This window comes from Callorhinus ursinus, unplaced genomic scaffold (assembly GCF_003265705.2).
Source record: "Callorhinus ursinus isolate GAN/ISIS: 27379988/994484 unplaced genomic scaffold, GSC_fseal_2.0 scaffold13, whole genome shotgun sequence".
Classification (NCBI taxonomy): domain Eukaryota; kingdom Metazoa; phylum Chordata; class Mammalia; order Carnivora; family Otariidae; genus Callorhinus; species Callorhinus ursinus.
In genome coordinates this window covers 1,342,461-1,362,865 of record NW_027397075.1, presented here as the reverse complement: position 1 = coordinate 1,362,865, position 20,405 = coordinate 1,342,461, and the positions used below count along the sequence as shown (strand labels likewise).

Genomic DNA, 20,405 nt, shown 5'->3' with positions numbered 1-20,405 from the left:
CACCCCATTCTCTGCCTGGGGATTTCTTGGTGCTACTGAAGCTTGCTCAGCCCACACAGGACAGTCCTAAAGTGCCAAACATTTCACGTCTCCAGGGGCAACCCTCAGGCCCTGAGGGATAAGCGTCGGGAGTTAAAATACCCCAGCTTCCCCATCATGATCATTGTCAAGTGTATTCTCCAGGGTCCCCAGCATGACTGCGCCCCAGCTGCCCACAGTGCTAGTCAAGGCAGCCTTCATCTGTTTTTCTCCTTTCTCTGACTTGTTCTTCCATTTAATGCTTCCTGGGGTCCCCTTCCCAGTAAACAAGCAGCACCCAAGTCCTTGCCTCAAGGTCTGCTTTTGAGGTACACCTAACTAAGATAATGAGGAGACCATAGCTCAGAGAAGTCATATGGCTTGTGCAAGGATACACAATTAGAGAGAGGTGAGTCCATGATTTGAACCATGGTTTCTTCGGCTCCAAAGCCCATGGGCTCAGTCACCGGTAGTCCCTCCTCTCTAGTGCCCAACGCCTGCTATGTTCTGGTCTTCCTCATGCTCTTTGTTCTCTCATGGTTTTTTGTTTTTTAGAGATTCTATTTATTTAGTTGAGAGGGAGAAAGAGACAGCAGGGGAAGGAGCAGAGGGAAGGGGGAGAAGCAGGCTCCTCGCCGAGCAGGGAGCCCGATGTGGGGCTCGATCCCAGGACCCTGGGACCAGGACCCGAGCCGAAGGCAGACGCTTAAGCGACTGAGCCACCCCGGCGCCCCCGTTCTCTCATGCGTTTATCCTCTTCTGTACAACGATGATAAGGAATTCATTTTGTAGTCTCTTTTTTTCTCTTGAGAAACTTAACCTAACCTCGCCCTCCTGCCTTCCCCTTTGACCTCCCTGCCACGTCAGGGGTCTGAGTCATTGGGATGGTTTGTTACACAGCAGCGGTGACCGAAACACCTTGCACTCCTCATGCCCCATGTTCGTGAAGAAAAAGATAACTCAAATGCATGGCACAAATAAATAATCTTTAATTTCAATAAATAGCTCCCCATTATGCCAGACAAGAGGCTGTGGGAAAGATACAGAAGCATCCAACAGGGAGAGATCTATCCTAACTACACTAATTCCTTAGCATGAGAAAAATGACTTTGGTTCACACACAAACACAGAAAGATGCTCAGAGTATGACAAGGAAGGAGTCCTCTTGGACGGGAGCACGGTGGCCATTTTAATCCAGGTAACCGTCCTTTGCAAGTCTTCCGTGTGCCACAATCACCATGAATCGTCAAAAAAGGTTACTTTTGCTCTATCATATTCTATTTACTTGACATACGCACATGCTGTTACTGAAGGTGGGGCCGTGACAGACAGGAGGACACGGGGTGAAATTTCACTGGGAGGGGCAGAGAGAAGGGAGTGCTCAGGACTGAGGTCCTGCCGACCACCTTGCTCGCCAGGAGGACACACAGGGACACACACGTGTTCACCTGTGAGGGCACACACGAAAACATTCCCCACAGGGGGTCCTTAGGAATAAGCTAACACAAGGACAAATTCAGTTAAGCCAGGGAAGTTTCTTACACTGGAATATTTTTTGAGGCCATCTGGCTTCTCCAAATAGTCTAATCTATCACGTCCACTAAAGAGAAGACAAGGTACTTACATTTTTGGGGGGAATGTATCAGGTCTGAAGAACCCCCCAGGGAACAGCAGCCCATTCAGAAAGCCACCCAATCAGCAGGTGTGCCTTTTGGGTGTGGGGGTCGGGCCTCCCACACACTGGCCAAGCTCTTGGAGAATTTCATCTCGATGGAGGCTGGCACCCTTGGGGAGGCCCCTTCTCTGGCCTGAGGGTTGAAAGTGCATTTAGGGGTAAGGGTATCAACAGGAGCAAGCACTGCCAAAAAGTCTCACAGCAGAGCCCACTCAGCTCGTGACATACAGATGGGGTTTCTAGAAAGTTCTCAGGCTTTGCTCATTGAGGGCAACCATCTTGTGTTCAATAGTCAGCTTCCTCTCAGTTCTGAGAGGATTTAGTGTGTGTGTGTGTATTTGAGAGAGTGTGTGTGTGTGTGTGTGTTGTGTGGATGTAATAGGCATGTGACATGTTTTCCTTCTGCCTTAAATTTTCTTCCTTTTTTTTTTTTTAAACAAATGAAAGCTGCTTTTCCCACAGCTCTCAGGTCACCTCCAGCGAGGCAGGAGACACACGGTCACACTCGGCCCGAGACCTCAGGCTGTGCCACTGCTCTACGGCCGTGCGGTGAGTGTTGAGCATTCGCCGCCAGTGGTTGGATTCGGAGGGGCCTGAAGAGTACTGGCCAATGACAATCCTTCCGATGAAGTCGTTGCTGCTCTTCATGTTGTGGCCAAACACTAGGGAGCCAGAGGGGCGAGGGCGGCGGGGAGGAGGTCAGAGGAAGGAGAGAAACGGAACAGGGAGGTGGGAACAAGACAGAGGTTGTTGTTAGTCTACACGTTCCTCAACTGCAGACATGGGCTCCTTGCTTTTAGGACATCATCTGTTTCTTTTAATGGTAAGAACGCCCGACTTCCCTCATCTCATCCGCCCGTGAGTCCCTTCACTCCAGGTATACCAGGTGGCCGGCTGTTCCTCACCATGCCAGGCAGGTTCCTGCCTCCTGGCTTCCGCACTGGCTGGTCCTTCTGCCACATAGCTGCGTCCCCTATAATACGCAACTTTAAACTCACAGCCATTGCCCTGCCACGCTGTGTACAGAGCACTATAGGTGGGTAGTTCTAGGGGGACAGTCAGCCATCACTGAAGTCTGGTTGAGTAGTTAACCCGGGGTTTCTCAATGGCAGTATTGTTGATGTTCTTTGTCATGGGGGCTGTCCTGTGCAGGATGTTGAGCAGCACCCCTGGCTTCTATGCACTCGATGCCAAGAGCACCACCCTCACCAGCTGTCACAATCCAAAATGTCTCCAGACAGGGCCCAATGTCCCCTGAAAGGCCAGTTCATGCTGGAGAACAGCCACTAGGTTAAGCCATGGGCCATGGGTCAGACATCCTCGGTGACCATTAGGCTAGCTCTCGGACCCTGAGACAAGGGAAGGAATCTCTCTGAGACTCAGTTTCCTCCTAGGTTAAAGAGGAATCTTGATAGTGCTTTACCTCATCTGTCACTGTGAGGTTTTGAGGAGATAATGTGTGTAATGTCTCAGCACACAGTACCTAGATAAGCACTCAGTGAAGGTTATACTGCTATTTTGATCCCAAATTTCTGTCTGTGGAGCTTTTATAAAAGAGGCTTTATGTTTCCTCTGTTCCAGGCAATGGAGGCAAGCTTCCTGAGAGAAATGGCCATGGCAATTTCTTCTACCCCTTGTTGTACTGCGTGTCTCTTTGGAAGGCTTCTCTGTTAATTCCAATGCAAGCTTAATTTGTGTCTTTCAAGCCTAATGAGATGGTTAGCTTGATTTATCTTCCCAGCCAAGTTCTGCCTAATTCTTTATCTGTGTGTGGGTAGTCCGGGCATGTCATCTCACAAACGGGAAAGCAGGCTGCGTCTGGGTTATAAATGAAGGACTGCAGAATGGGAAATATCACAAATTCACCCAGCATGAGCCGAGCAAAAGCGGGCTGGATCCCAGGAGGGATGCCGATTATCAAATAAACCAGCTAAAATATGCAGCCAAAAACAGAACTTGAATGCTAATGAGCCTCTGTTCTCCCCTGTGGGGTTCACATCAAGAATTCTAAATGATAAAAATTGGGGGGGAGGGGGGGCGAAACGGGAAGAGAAAAAGAAAAGTGGAAAAACAAAAACAAAACCCCATCCACGGTCTAAATACCAAAAAGACCCAGGGTGAACAAGGCTAGCCTGTACAAGCTAAGTCCAATACCACTCCAGTGTCTAGTACCTGTCAGCCATGTGGACAAAAATTGGACCCTGTATATTTTTTGTAACTTGGCAAAGTGTTCAGTACACACAGGGGGACCTTGTTTACGTGAAGATCCCTTCTAGAAGGGAAAAATTAGAACAGGAATCTTTGCTTAATAAAGGACACTACTAAGGAGCTCTCTGAGACATTTGAAGTTTGTTTGTTTTTTTTTTTTTAAAGATTTTATTTATTTATTTGTCAGAGAGAGGGACAGAGAGAGAGCACAAGCAGGGAGAATGGCAGGCAGAGGAAGACAGGGAGGGAGAAGCAGGCTCCCCACGGAGCAGGGAGCCCGACGCGGGGCTCGATCCCAGGACCCCGGGACCATGACCTGAGCCGAAGGCAGACGCTTAACGACTGAGCCACCCAGGTGCCCCAAAAAATGTTAACTTGTGATCCAGCAATTCTATTTCTAGGAATTTATCCCATAGAATTATCTGCACAAATGGACAAAGATATACATACAAGGATATTGGATAATACCTGGGTTAGTAGAGCCTCTAAGCCAAATCGGGCCTGCCACCTGTGTTTTGTAAATAAAGTTTTATTGGAACCCGGTCAAACCCATTTGTTTACACAATGTCTATGACTGCTAGTGCACTACAGAAGCAGAGCTGAATAGTTGCAAAAGAGACTGTGTGGCCCACAAAGCTGAAACTATTTCCTATCTGGTCCTTTATAGAAAAGTTTGCCAACTCCTGCTCTAGAACATTGTGAGAATGAAAAATGTAAATAACAAAAAATGTCCGTGAAGAAGTGTACCTGAGGCTGTGGTGCCCTGTCTACCTCCCCAGCCCACTCTAGAGGCTACCCCCAGCTCTCAAGCACCCAGAGCCCTCTGCCGGGGCCACGCCAGTCTATGCTAACTATGACTTATGGTCGAGTCCTTGGGCCACTCTTATTAATAGCAGTTTGACCTCTGCAGGGGCTGGAGACTAGGGTCAGCCGCTTGGATGCATACGGGACCGATCGCCTGATCAATATCCCAGACACCAGGGCTTGCGTGAACTTTTCTGGCTGGCACCCTTTCGAGTGTATCTCCCCACATCATTCCTGGGACAATGAAGTGCTGTCCTTAAAAATCCACTGGGAAACTGGAACTCGTATCTGTTCTTGCCTGGACTCTGCCCTGTGTGCTTCTTTCCTTTGCTGATTTTGGTCTGTTTCCTTTTTCTGTAATAAACTGTAACCATGAGTATAATAGCTTTGCTAAGTCTGTGAGTCCTTCCAGCGAATCACTGAACTTGAAGGTCTTGGGGATCTTCCAAGCTGCAGTTACCCACTCATCAAATATCCCCGATTGGCTTGCCTCCCTTTTCCACTCTCTTATCAGTACTTCCTGTCGTCACCTCCTTAGTAGCCTATCTGAACCCAAGTCATTGTCTTAGGATCAGCTTTGGGGAGCAGCCAGACAAAGACTGGCGGAGACTAATTAAATCATTTCTGATGTAATAATGTCATGGAAACCAACGTTGCTGTAAAATGAGATAGACCTATATATATAAAATTGAAACATCTCCGAGACATATTGCTAGGAGACAAAAGCAAGTTGCAAAATAGTATATGTAAACACAATCTCATTTTTGTTAAAAAAAATGTTAATATATAGAATAGAAAACAATCTGGAGGAATTTCATCAAACTGTTAAGAGTGGCTCTCTCTGGGGGCGCGGGGGGGACAGGGAACTTTCTGTGTTCGGTATTATGTAAGTATGGTTTGCACTTCTTACAGTACATATTGTTTTGGAAAGAAAACAGGGGCCCCTGGGTGGCTCAGTCGGTTAAGCAACTGCCTTCGGCTCAGGTCTTGATCCCAGAGTCCTGGGATCGAGCCCCATGTCAGGCTCCCTGCTCAGCAGGGAGACTGCTTCTCCCTCTCCCTATGCTGCTCCCCCTGCTTGTGCTCTCCTGCTCTCTGTCAAATAAATAAAATCTTAAAAAAAAAAAGAAAAAAAACAAAACAAAGTTGCCATTAGAGAATCCACAACTAAATCGCCAGAAGGCAAAGAAGACTAAAAGGAAGTCTAATACCCTATGCTCCCTTTCCCAGTTTGCAAAGTTCCTTGGCGTGGTGAATCACTTGGCCCTTGCAAGGTAGGCGCTCCTAAGTGATTCAGCCTTTTCGATGGAAAGCAGTCACTGCTATGGCCATCTGAGTTAACTGGCAGGCTCTGACACCTGCAAATCACTTGGTAAAGTTACGGCAATCTTAACAGTCTTTTAAAAATCGAACATTTAAAATGCAAGTTATAACAAAGCCAGAGCTGAAGAAAACTAATGACTTCTATGATAAAAGCTGCCTGGGAGAATATCAAGATTTGCTATCACTGTAAATTCTAGGGAGCATGTTGTTGGAGAAATGGGGAATTAAGACTGGATATCTATAGAATCCAGAAAGGGGCTCAGAGACAGAGGGCCAGATACCCGCAGCTCTCCATTTTACAGATAAGGAAACCAAGTCACTGAGCTAGCTGGTGATACAACTTGAATTATTTGCAGCAAATACCCTGCAGAGGAAGCCAATTCTGCATAACTAGATCCCCACTTTCCTCCCCCTTAGAAACAATCACAATTAGAAATTTTGTCGTGAGGCATCCCCAAATATCCCTCCTGGTTGTTACGGGGGGCTCATTCTACTGCGAGTCCCTAGTGTATTACTGGACCGTGTACCCTCGTCGTCCGGAAGCGGCTTCCCAACGGCCGGTACAATCTGGAGAGTAGCAACAGTCAGAAAAGATTCAGAATTTGTGCACAAAACCCATGGAGAGGGCTCCTCACACTTTCTCTAAGAACCTATTTACTCTTCATGGATTTAGACATACTCTGAATAAACTTGGTCATCTGATTTCCCCACCTGCAGTAATTTTTAAATTTTTTCCCCAAGATTTTATTTGAGAGAGAGAGTGAGCACAAGTGGGGGGAGGGGCAGAGGGAGAAGGACAAGCAGACTCCCTGCTGAGTTGGGGAGCCAGGCATGGGGAGTCTGACGTGGGGCTCAACCCCAGCACCCTGGGATCATGACCTGAGCCGAAGTCAGACGCTTAACCAACTGAGCCACCCACGTGCCCCCATCTACAGTAACTTAATTTAGTGGATTGCAACTACCAGCAGATATAAGAACTTTCTCTTTTTTTAAGAGTTTATTTATTTATTTAGAGAGGGCAGGGGGAGGGTCAGAGGAAGAGGGAGAGAGAGAATCTCAAGCAGACTCTGTGCTGAGTGCGGAGCCCGGGGTGCGGCTCGATCTCGCGACCCTGAGAATATGACCTGAGCCAAAATCAAAAAGTGAAACACTTAGCAGACTGTGCCACCCAAGCACCCAAGAACTTTCAAAAAGTACACAGAATGTGGTCATTTAGTAAAGGGGCAAACAACCCTGTACCCCTTCACAGAGCCAAAGGTATATTCAACTGTATGATCATTTATTTTTATTGTCATGACTGAATCCGTCAGAAAGCTCAGGGTTCCGGTTAATGGGTCAAAGGGAGTGTGACAAGTTCTCTACCAAACACAGTAAAAAACCTGAAGACTTTTTTAACATCAAAGGGGAGGGGATGCAGTCAGTGGAAGATTTACTCACACAAAAGCCCTTTAGTGCCCCTCCCCCCAAGGGTTACAGAGTAGGGCAACCACCTTGCCCAGCAAGGCGCTCTGTTACTGGTCACACCGTGTTCTCTCCGTAGCCTTAACAAATCTCAAGCACCCTGATGCGACAGTCTCAGAGGATGGCCCCCTGTGCAGACAGGCAAGCCACCAAAGTCCAATTCCACCCTCAGACAGGGCATGGGTATACCTGGCATATTCCACTTTCTGGAATTTTAGGCTCGACTTATCTCTAAAATATTACCAACATATCTGTCTGCTTCTGTGACACCAATCACCATGACAAGTTAGGTGAGCAAAACCCCTTTGGCAAAACCAAAGCATGATGAGAGGCTCAGGGACCAGGCTTGGAAGAAGCGTGGAGAGTAACAGCTTTATTAAGCACCTACGATACGTATGGCCCAGGGCTAAGCACATCATGTGGATTAACTTGCTAAATCTCCGTATCAACCCTCTAGAGTCAGGTTTCTCACCTTGAGCACTACTGACGCTTTGGAGCCAGATCATTCTGTGTGGCCGGGCTGTTCTGAGCAGTGTAAGATGTTGAGGAGCATCTCTGGAAGATGCCACTAGCTGTCCCCTCCCCAGTTGTGACAACCCAAAGGTATCTCCAGACATCGCCGTACATCCCCTAGGAGCATGATCTAACCCTTGTCCCTGGAGAACCACTGCTCTGAGACAGTTGCTCTCACTGGCCCATTTTACAGCTGGGGGGACAGAGGCCCAGGGAGGTACAGGGAGATCGCTCACTGCTCCAGTCAAAACCTAGGTGCCCTGAGTGAGTCAGGGACAAAGCTGAGGCTTTCACATGTTGATATTTGCTGTGAAAATGAATCTGTTCTTCCCCGCAAGAGCTAAACTCTTTGGGTTGCTAATTTAGTTTGCCAAGGCAGCCGGTCTGGAAGGGAAGCTGGATGACTTAGCATGTGGGTGTCATAAACACTGCAAATTAAAAGGAAAAAAAAAAAAAAAATCTCGACAGCTCCCCACTTTGCATGCTTGGTTCCAAGGTGATACCCCCACAAGCAGCTTCGAGGCTGATAGCACAGTGCAGGGGTGCCCCAGGTCATGGTCAGAACCCCACCTCATCACAGGCCCCCCAGTCTACCTCTTTGGTACTGAGTTGCACTATTCCCACATTTCTATAAAAAAAAAAAAAAAAAAAATGCACGAAGCCAGCAAAACCCATCCCGGGCTGTTTCCCAGTCCTCCCTCATTCCTCAGCGTGGAGGGATCCCCGCACTTTGTCTGGATGTTCAGGAGTTATCCCAACCCTCAGAGACACCCCCAAGCAGTCTCCCTGTCCCCCGCTCTCCAGAGGCCAGCTGTGACACATCCCAACAAAGGTGGTACCCATTCTCTCCTCCGCTTTCGCAAAACTTCCTCGACCTATAGCATTCCCTCTTTTTTTCTTCTTCTCTCTGAAAACTAGAAGCTGTTTCAGGTGTTTCTTCAAAACAAGGTAGATCATATCCTTTGCCTGGGACCCCGTTTTCCCATTCATACAATGGGTGGGTTTATGTAGGTTTTAAGGCCGTCTTCAACTCTAACATTTCTTTGGTTCTAAGAAGTTTCAACCACGACTTAAGAGTGAGGTTTCATTTTGTGATTCATAGCAGCTGCTCGGATGTTTTTCCTTCCAATGGTCAAAATGACAGTTTAGATAACAGGATTATTGTAATTAAAAATCAGCAATACCAGGGCGCCTGGTTGGCTCAGTCGGTTAAGGGTCCGACTCTTGATTTCGGCGCCAGGTCATGATCTCAGGGTTGTGAGACTGGGCTCTGCACTGGGCGCAGAGTCTGCTTTAGATTCTCTCTTTCCCTCTCTCCCTGCCCCTCCCCCGCCACCCCCACCCCCCCCACAAGTACACACACATGTGCACGCTCACTCTCACTCTCTAAAAAAAAAGGAAAAAAACCCCACAGCAATACCAAATCCTGCGTCCTGTATGCTAAGCACTGAGAGAAGTAGTTTATATCCATTTTTTGACTCAGTCCACACCACAGTCCTGTTAGGGGAGGCACTACTTATACCCTGTGGCAGATGGAGAATGAGAGGCTCACAGGGGCTCGGAGGTTGAGCGCCCAAGGTCACAGGGCCGGCATGTGGCACAGCAGGATGGACACTCAGCCCAGTAACGCTTTTCCTTCTCTTGTCTCAGAAAAGTCTCACCCATTTCCCCTTCCACTGACCCTGCTACATGACAAAAACAAGATCTGGAGCAGAAATACACTGCATGCATGCGTGTTTGAAGGGGAGTGAGGCCCTCAAGCTGGCCTGTAGGGCAAGAGGCATCAAGAGTCCCCTCACGAAGGTGCCATGTTGGAGCCTGTCCCATCATCTCTGTAGGGCCCAGGGGGGTCAGGTTTGCCTCCAACATCTGAATGGCCTCTTCTGCAGGTGGGCAGCAAACAAGGAAGCCGTCTTATGTCTCCAGACTATTGATATGAAAAATATAATACTGGCACCTAACACTTATATAGTGCTTATCGGGTGTCAGCCCCCATTCTATGGATTCTTGGTTACACTAAATGATTGTATCCACATGTCTATTTACAAGGTAAGTTTATCATTACCTCTTGGGTCTAGAGGTCACACACCACCATCATGGCCTGCTTTCCTGAGGAGGGCCTGGACGTTACCTTGACTCCTTGGGCTTGCCTTCTGACCTCTCACCCCACTGAAAGCACAAGGTCTAGAGTAGAGGCCCCTTTTGGCCAGGTCTATAGGAAATACTGGCTTAAAGTGAGTTGTTTGGGGCGCCTGGGTGGCTCAGCTGGTTAAGCGGCTCAAGTCATGATGCCAGGATCCTGGGATCGAGCCCCGCATCGGGCTCCCTGCTCCGTGGGGAGCCTGCTTCTCCCTCTCCTTCCCGCTCATGCTATCTCTGTTGCCATCTGTCTCTCTCAAATAAATAAAGAAAATCTTAAAAAAAAAAGAAAGTGAGTTGTTCAATTCCTTCAATGCAGTTGTTCTCAGCTGGGCCCATTTTGGTCCCCAAATTTGCCAACGTTAGGAGACATTTGGATGGTCATCACTGGAGAGGAGATGCTGCTAAACACCCTACCATACTCAGGACAACCTCAAAATAAAGGATCTACTGGCCCAAAATGTCCACAGGCACTGAGGCTGAGAAACACTGCCTTAAGGGAAAAGCATATGACCTGGGGTTTCCCTTCATTAATCCACCACCAGAAACTGGGGAGTGGAGGTAGAGGTCTCTGAGGACTATCTCCATGGCTTACGGATTAGGTCTCTTCCTCCTTCCTCAAGACACAGTAGTCAAGACTGAAATTCCTTTTGGGGTGCCTGGGTGGCACAGTTGGCTAAGCATCTGACTCTTGGCTTTGGCTCCGGTCGTGACTTCAGGGTCATGAGATCAAGCCCTGAATTGCACCCCACATTCAGTGCGGAGTCTGCCTGACACTCTCTCTCCCTCTCCCTCTGCCCCTCCCACCCCCCTCCTCTAAAGAAAATAAATAAAATGAATCTTAAAAAAAAAAAGATTAAAATTCCTTTTGAAATTCCTTTGGACCACTGCTGGACCATTTCTTTACTCCTCTGTGTGGAAACTGAGCCATGTGGAGCCTGCGTTTATAAAGATGACATATGGGTTGAAGCATCACTTTCAGGTCTGAATCACACCGTCTAGGAGGAAGCATTTAAAAGTGTGACGATAACGTAATGTGCTTGTTTTTACATGAAGAACCAAAATTTATATATCTGAAAGAGGATCATCCTTGTACACATGTCTTAGACATGCTGGCATTGCTCTGGGGGAAATGTTCACTACAAACCGGCTTCAGAGCTAGTTGCAAGACACCTGTTAGATGCTTCAGGGGGATAATTAACCAAATCTTCCCCCTGTCGTCTGAAATAATTGAGAAACAATTGGGGAAACAAAGGAGAAATATCATAAACATGTGAATCCCTTGGAAGGCTTTTAAAAAAATCCTAGTGCCCGGACCTCAGCCCAAGAAATGCTGTTGATGGGTCTGCGGGGTGGGGGACTAGATGCCAGTGTTTTTCACATGCTCCCCAGGGGATTCTCATGGGGTCAGGTTAGGTACGCTGTGCTAGATGCAGAACAAAGTATCAGTTGGACTGGTAGCTTAGCTAGATTATAGAAAGGGGCCAGACCCTACTATTTGCTCTCCTGGAATTAAACTTCTCTGACCAAACACAGTGCAGGCCTCGTCTTGGCAGGGGCAAGCCTGACCAGCAGGCTCACTGAAGGAGCTGCAGAGAATGCTCCCTCTCTGTTGTGGGCGGGTAGGTCCCCAGAGAGAAGAGGAGGGCTGGGAGATCTTTAACACCTTAATCCCATCCAGAAGACAGTGGACCTTCAGATGAAAACTCACCAGGTTCCCAGTCAGATCTGTCAATTCTTCCCTGGGCAAGTAAATACAAGATAACAGAGAGTAAAGCAAATGATAAAATGAATAGGGGCGCCTGGGTGGCTCAGTCCGTTAAGCGTCTGTCTTCGGCTCAGGTCATGATCCCAGCGTCCTGGAATGGAGTCCCGCATCGGGCTCCCTGCTTGGCGGGGACCCTGCTGCTCCCTCTCCCTCTGCCCTTTGCCCCTGTTCGTGCACTTTCTCTCTCTCAAATAAATAAAATCTTAAAAAAATATAAAAATAAGATGAATAAGAGTGCCGGGAGGTGTTACTTTAGTGCAAGGGTAGGCAGACTTTTACCATAAAGAGCCAGACAGTAAAGACTTTAGGCTTCAAAGGCCCCCGATAGTCTCTGTCCCAACTCCTCTGCCATCCTAGCAGAAGGAAGCCACAGACTATGCGCAAATGAATAGCCATGGAAATGACCTAATAAAAATATATTTAGTCTCTGCCCCTACTTCCTGACACAGAGCTCCTAAAACCCTTGTCATTTCCTAAGTAATAGCGGTGATAAGAGCATTTTGTGTTACAATATTTGGTCTTTGTCCCGGGTTCATGACCCAAGAGCTTCCAAGACCCTTGGAATCTTCAAGTGACGAGTGTCTTCTGGTCTACTAATGAGATGGCTGGTGGCAGAGGTCTCCAGATAGTTTCAGGATGGGGGCTGGCTGCCAGGAAGACCAAAGCATGATTAGAGGGTCGGATCTTTCAGTTCATCCCAACCTCCCAGCCTCCAGAGAGAGGAGAGGGGCAGGAGACTGACTGAATCACCAATAGCCAATGGTTTCATCAATCATGCCTATGTAATGATTTTCTGTATGCTAAACATCAACAAAAAGTCAACTTTAAAAAACAAACAAATGGGACTAATGTTTGCAACTGATCTCGAAATGCATGAAAAAAAAATGAACTGAGATAAATAGAGGGATAGATAGATGTGTGGTAAAGCAAACAGCAAAATATTCATTGCAAAATCTAGGTGGTGGGAATACAGGTGTTGACTGAATAAGTCTTCCAATTTTTTTTAAAGGTTGTCCAAAAAATGTTGAGATCATAAAAAACAAACACAGAAACTCAACTCTTTTACTTTCATAGCGATCTTGTTACTGAGTTCCTGGAGTTCTTTATATATTCTGGATACAGGCTCTTTGTTGGATAGGTTTTGCAAAAAATTCCTCTGGGGTGTGCCTTACTCTTTTATTTTCTTAACTATGTCTTTCAAAGAGCAAAAGTTTTACATCTTGATCAAGTCCATTTATCACATTTTCACTCATTTCCTTTCAAAATGAAATAATTGCACACCCTGGGTTTTTGAAGCCAGTGACCAATGTGGAACTGCTTTACCTATGCCAACTGAGAAATGAAAAACTAATCTGAGACAGATCTGGGTGGGGGGTCCATGACTGCCTGTGATTTTTTTCCCCATATATTTGAAATATTATATAATACAGAATGAAAAATCAAAATGCTTTTTAAAGGTAAAAAAATATCACCTCATAGTTGTTCAGCACTTCATAATTTTCAAAGCTTGCTTATTTCAGCCTTACCAGAATCCTTTGGGGGGGGGGCAGGAGTTGGGGCCTCCGTGGGCCACAAAGGCATAAAAGCATTTGTCAAAGTCATTTGTTTCAATTGCATACTGCAAGAAGACACAAAAGAGTAAAAATTTTGCCACTTTCTTTTTTTCTGGAATGCAAATTTTAAAAATTTATTTATTTATTTATTTATTTTAGAGACAGAGCAGGGGGAGGGGCGGGAGGAGAAGGAGACAAGCAGACTCCCCGCTGCACAGGAAGCTTGATGTGGGGCTTGATCCCAGGACCCTGAGATCATGACCTGAGCCGAAATCGAGTCAGACACTTAACCAACTGAGCCACCCAGGCGTCCCCGGACTGCACATTTTGACAATAGCTATCCAAATGGACAAACATATATGCTTCGGCGGAGCAAGCCCACTGCTGGGTTTTTAGCTCACGGTACTTTTGGACACATCTGCGGAGACATGTTGAGGGTACCCACCCCAATAATGTTCCTAACTGCTAAAAAAACCCCTGGAATGAATCCCAATGTTACCAACAGGGGACTAATTAAATAAATTCTTCAACTCCTGGACTTAATGAAATATCATGCGGTCATTAAAAATAATTAGGGGAAATCTGCATTCCACGTCAGCCACACTGATCTCCTGGCTCTCTCTCCCTTCCATGTAAGAGCTTTTGCACTTGGTATTCTTTTTGGCTGCAATGCTCTCCCCCCATTCATATCCACGTGGTCCATCTCCGACCTCCTTCCCATCTTGGCTTAAACGTCACCTTCTCCATGAGGCCTGCCCTGGCCACCTTGGAAAAAACCACAACCCTCCCCCCATCCCTCACTACTCTCTTTCCTTCCTTCTGTCTCCTCCTTAGCACTGAACTTCATCGCTACATGGCCCTCATATGGTTACTTGCTTTGTTTACTACCTGTCTTCCCACATTCAAGTAGTCATCTGACGAAACCGGGATTTTTGTCTAATTTGGTCACTATTGTATCCACAGTGCCTGGCTTGCATGCATATATATAAAACATGCTAGTATGGAAAAATATCCAAGATCTATTATGTGAAAAGACCAAGTCGCAGAAAAGCATATCTATTCTGGATACTAACAATAGCGGATGGAGATACCACATGCACTCGTGTACATCTGCCCCCATATACACATACATACACGCACACAGTCACATACACAGCAGTGTATATATTCCTAGAAAGAAGGCTTGTGAGGACTAATTACCTTTAAGTATGGAGAATTAGGGATTTTTACTTTTTATTCTACTCTCCTATACAGTTGCACTATATATGTATATATGTATATAAATATATATTCCTTATCATAACAACACTGAAAAGCCACCAGAACCCCTTTTCCCTTGTAAACCCTTTGTGTCACCCCATGCAGGTGACAGGCACCCATAAGCCACAAGGTGGGGAGGAGCAGAGACCAGATTTAAAAACACTCTGCTCCTCTTCCTGAGAGGGCTCCCCACCCCCTCTCCTGCGGAGCCAGGCTGCAGTCCATCTGTCCAGGTCACACCACCTGGGAGAGGGGCTCGTGTGCCGAGCAGGATGCTTCTGTCTGCCCAAATTTTTATGGAAGCAGGGAAGCCATTTGAAAAATCTGCACAGATGAGCACAAATGCACTCGGGTTTCTGCCCCTGAATTCTTTACGCTCAGGCAGCCAAAGAAAAACCACAAGAAGTGCAGAGAGGTTTAAATGCCATCGGGAGAATAAACATGCCTCCAACGGGCGCACGACTGGAGCAAACTGGTTCTGAGCCCTTCACAGAGGCTCCGCCCCCACCCCCCGCCGCCCCGCGAACTCCGAGACCAGCAGAACCCACTGCTCGAGCTCAGGGTGGTTGCCACCGGGAGCTGGTCCACGCACTGTGGGATGTGAGCAGCATCCCTGACCTCCACCCACTAGATGCCAACAGCACCCCTGGAGTTGTGACAACCACGAACGCTTCCGGATACCGCCCAACGTCCGCTGGGGGACATCAGCCCAGCCGAGAACCACGGGTCTAATTACTTTTGTACGTCAGTAGCTGCCCAGCACTTGGGAGCCAAAAGGTTATGTGATGAATTCACTAAGAGGACCGCTCTTATTAGGTGGAAGTCCCCAAGCCTGGGATTCGGTGAGGTGGGATTTGGTGATGTGGGATCCCCCCAGGCTGACGCTCACGGTGAACTCAGGGGCAGCAGGTGGTTGGGGAGGCAGCGGAGAAGCAAGTTTGTTTGGGACCCAGGCCAGTTTCTATTTGCCCCCTTGGGTACTTATGGCAGAGATGGCTGTGAGCTCACCAAAGCCTATTCTTCCTGGACAAGCAGCTGGACTACAGTCCCAGCCTCCCCTGCAGCGAGTTGTAGCCGAGAGGGTCGGAGTGGGAGTGGGGTGATACTCGTAACTTCCAGAACTGGCTTATAAAAACTTCCCACAAAATCCTCTCTCTCTGTGCCCCCCTCTCTCTCTCCTGTAACCACCAGCTGCAGGTGAAACCCTCCAAGGCCCAAGAAGATGGCAGAGCCACAAAACAGAAGGGGCCCGGGTCGCTGAATCCCTGCATGGAAGGCCACTAGTGAAAGGCCTCACAAACACCGGTGTGCGAGCAAGAGATCGGCTTCCACTCCGGTAAACTAGAAACCAGGACGGCTGGTCTACTCCAGCAGCCTTCCTTGACGTCAGCTAACACAGGAACTTTTAGCAAGTCACCTGAGCTTCAGTTTCATCCTCTGTAAAATGGGCATAACACTGGTACCTCCCTCGTTTAGTTGTTGTGAGGATCCACTGAGAGAGTCCTTGGGACTGTGCCTGGAACTTACTAAGCCTAACGAAGGTTGCCTCTTAATTACGAGTGGGAAGAAGAGCTACCACCAAATTCCTGCCCTTCCCATTACCCCTTCTGTGCCTTTTTTTCTGAGTCACACTCAATAACCTGGGAAAGAATGATTTGCCCCAGTCCTCAAATGCCTTAGGGACATACTGAGGCTTTAGGGAAACTTCTTGTAGTAAGGCTGGGGACCCTTACTTTATCACACAGTTGTCCATGCATCTCCTAAGTGTCCTGGCCCCTCCTTACCAAAGACACCACTGAGAGGCCAAGGTGACCTTGAACAAGAAAGGAAGAGGATCCCACCCACGAATCGTCCATAGGCTGTCTTTCTTTTGCTTTTCCAGCCTCAATAAAATTAAGCAGAATAAAACCTAAAAAGCAGGGGCGCCTGGGTGGCTCAGTCAGTTAAGTGTCTGCCTTCAGCTCAGGTCATAATCCCAGGGTCCTGGGATCGAGTCCTGTATTGGGCTCCTTGCTCAGTGGGGAGCCTTCTCCCTCTGCTGCTCACCCCACTTGTGCTCTCTCTCTCTCTCTCTCTCTTGCACTCTCTCTCAAATAAATGAATAAAAATCTAAAAAAAACCAAACCACTTTTTTAAAGATTTTCTTTATTTATTTGACAGAGTGATAGCACAAGTAGGCAGAGTGGCAGGCAGAGGGAGAGGGAGAAGCAGACTCCCCACTGAACAGGGAGCCCGATGTGGGGCTTGATCCCAGGACCCCGGGATCATGACCTGAGCCAAAGGCAGACGCTTAACCGACTGAGCCACCCAGTTTCCCCTAAAAAAAAAAATCTTAAAAAACCTAAAAGCAAACACATAATGAGAACTATGGCCCAGACTCTTCCTGGGCCTGCTCTGTAATTCAGGATCACAAAGAGAGTGGCCTTGAGTTAAGCCCCAAAGACCCTGCCTCCCCTGGTCAGTGTGGGGCACCACACAGAAAGCAAAGGCTGACCCCCCTGCCCACTCTGCTTATTCTTCACCCACCCGCTTGTGGGCGAATAATGCCCTCGCCTAAGACCGTCTCTAGAAATGATTGCCATTATAAGCCAACTACATCCTGCTTTAGTGTGGGGGTTGGGGGGCTGGGCAGAAACCCAGGGGAGCAGTTTTCACATCAACTTACACACAGGGAAAGAGAAAATTACACCCACTGAGCATCTGCTATGTGCTAAGTATCCCCGCACACATATCGTCTCACTCCTTTGTGAAAGCAGAAGCCACATCTGTCATGCTCACTAGTTTCCCCAGTGCCTAACAGGCTTTGGCACACAGGTGTTCAATAGATACTTGTCATCTGAGCTTACCATGACCCCTACTTTATTGCTCTGACCTCATGTGTAATTCACTCTCCTCATTAACTATGTTCCTGCCACTTTCACCTTCTTGCTCATTCTGGCCCCAGGGCCTTTGCACTTGCCAATTCCTCTGCCTAGAACGTTCCTCTCCCCGATCTTTGCACAGCCGGCTCTTTCTCAGCTTGTATTACCCAGTTTAAAGTGATGCTCCAGCCCCTGTCACCGTACTCTGTTATTATTTAGGTGTTGATTTGTCTCACCCCAACTAGCATGCCAGCATCAGGAAAGGATTAATTATTTCTGCCTTTCTGCTATTTCTCCAGCAACTAGGCACAGCACTTCAACAAAGTAGGGGCTTGATAAATATTCGAGGCTGTGTAACTCAATGACTGAGAGCCTAGACTCTGGACCCAGACCACCTGACTTTGAATCCTGACCCCGGGACCTGGGGCATGCTACTTCTCCTAGCACGGCCTCAGTTTCCCCAATCAGAAAACGATGGTACTTCCTACATCATAGTGCTGCTATGAGGACTCAGTGAGTTAATTCACGCGAAACCCTTGGCGCAGCACCTGGCATATAGGAAGTGCTGCGTATGAGTCTGTTTGTCATTGTTGTTTTGTCATTGTTAGAGACAGAATGAGCCACCTCAAGGTAGATCTTAAATGCGTCCAACAGACAGAAAATGCAGGCTCAATGAGATGAAACGGTCCTGCTTGAGATGATTCAGCAACCAAGCTCTTTTGGACCTGGTTCTCGGACTTTTAAGCCAAAGTTATTTTCCCAAGGTTTCCCTGAGATGTAGGGAGAGAAATGACACTCAGTCCATGCCCCACAGTCCCTAGCCTTTCAAAGGTTTAAGCCTTCTCCCACTGACTGGCAGCTCTGGGTTGGAGCAGTCAAGAGAAGGCAAGGGACAGAAGGGCTGTCTGGAAAGGATATTCTTGGGTTTCTGATCTCTTCCATGTGCCAGCCTTCATCTTGCAGCCACCAGGTACTGGCCTTGGCTGCTGAGCCCAGCTGCTTCTTGCCAACATGGTGGCCCAAGGCAAAGCTGAACCTGACCTTCCCTGGCTCCCCTTTCCCACCCCTAGCTAGGGCTCTGCAGGGACACGTGTGGTTGGATAGACCCCCAGCCCCCTGAAGCCTTCCCCCATGGGGACGTGCCTGGAGTGAGGCTCCATCTAAAGGCACCGAAATCATTAAACAACCATGCAAATGAAGTAAAACTCCCCAGGAACCCTGGCAGCTGGCCTGGTCTTTAAAGGCTGCCACCGGAGCCCAAAATGAACGCTTAAGATCCAGCCAAGTTTTACCGCCTGGGTGGATGGACTTTGGCAGCTTGAGGAGCTCTCTGGAGGAAAGATGAGGCAGGGGTGCCGCTGCGGGCTCTGCGCTCTGCCAGGAGAGCCCCGGCGTGGCAGGGGTCTGCTCCCACCTCCTGACTGCTTGGCTGGAGTTCCACCTCGGCCCACATCCAGGTTCGAGGCCATAACCCACCGAGTCCTCACTAAGGGCCAAGCGCTGTGCTAAGCACATTACGTCCATCATTTCCTTTTGTCCCCACAACACCCTAGGAGTTGGGGGGCTGAAATCTACAGATGAGGAAATCTTCATTCAGAGGAGTTAAGTAGCTTGCCACCATAGAGCATTGTCCTTTACATCTAATCCATGAGCACTTTCTGTTGACTGTACCTCTTACATTGTATCCCTGAGTTACTTCTTTGAAACCGTTCTGCCACCTTCCTGGTCCAAGCCACCATCCCCTCTCCCTTAGACCAGCGCTGCAGCCTCCCAGATGGTCTCCTGGCTCCCCCTCTTGTTTCCTGACAATGCTTTTATTCTTCATTCAACAGGTGGAGGGATACTTTAAAACATGATCATAGCACTTCCCTGGTCAAAACCCTCCAAAGGCTTTTCAATGCACTTAGGGGAAAAAAAAATTTTATAGCTTCTAATCCTACAGGCTCTACTCAACCTGCCCTGTGCTATTTTTCCAAACTCACACTGCCTTCTGTGCTCTGGACATATTGGGGTAACACGGGAGAAGAGATGAAGTGTCTTCTTGCTATTCAAAGTGTAGTCTTCAGACTCCAGCATCAGTGTTACCCAGAGCTTATTAGAAATACAGACGCTCAGGTCTCTCCCAGACTTACTGACTCAGAATCCACATTTTGACAAGATCCCCAGGAGATGCATATGCTCATCAGAGTGTAGAGGTTAAGAGTGAGGAAGACTTTGGAACCAAAGAGCTTGGGTTGGAAGCCTGGCCCAACCACTCACCAGCTGGATGACTTGCCATCAGTGACTAGCTACTTCCTGCGTAGCGAAGGACTCATCTTATCCAAAGAGAGATCTTGGTCTATGCCCTTGGCTCCTAGGAGGTGATCTCCAGGCTCGTGGTATATCCAGCAGAGGTGTCTTTGTTCGCCTAAGGGCTCTAACCACGGACAATGTGATTTACGGTGACAGCTTTGGGGTCCCCTAGAGAAACCAATGCCTAGAGGTATTAGCTGGACCTCCAGGAGGTGCTGGAGGCTGATGGTCAGCTCCCAGAGAGTACGGGATCAAGCCCCGTTAAAAACTCTGGACACCACAGGCTCAGTGAGCTCCCCTTGTGTGCCTACTGCACACGTAGTGAGCAAGAGGTGGTAACACCATCCATGACTCCATGGGGACAAAATGACAGGAAGCCCCACATCCGGACCCCTTCTGGACTCTGCCCTGTGTGTCTCTTTCCTGGGCTGATTTTTTTTTAATATATTTTTAAAATATTTTATTTTTTATTTATTTGAGAGAGAGAGAGAGAAAGAGAGCACAAGAGGGGGGAGGGTCAGAGGGAGAAG

At 47.9% G+C, this 20,405-nt stretch overlaps 1 protein-coding gene across 9 annotated transcripts in view; it reads right to left on the bottom strand.

Moving 5' to 3' along the window:
• Positions 1–987: 987 nt before the first annotated feature.
• SYT17 (synaptotagmin 17) overlaps positions 988–20,405 on the bottom strand; it is a 77,677-nt gene continuing 58,259 nt past the window's right edge. For all 9 annotated transcript variants that reach the window (XM_073899446.1, XM_073899448.1, XM_025855649.2 and 6 more), the window contains one exon: positions 988–2,355. In XM_073899446.1, coding sequence (XP_073755547.1) covers positions 2,159–2,355 — 197 coding nt within the window. In that variant the 3' untranslated portion in view covers positions 988–2,158. The remainder of the gene's footprint in view (positions 2,356–20,405) is intronic.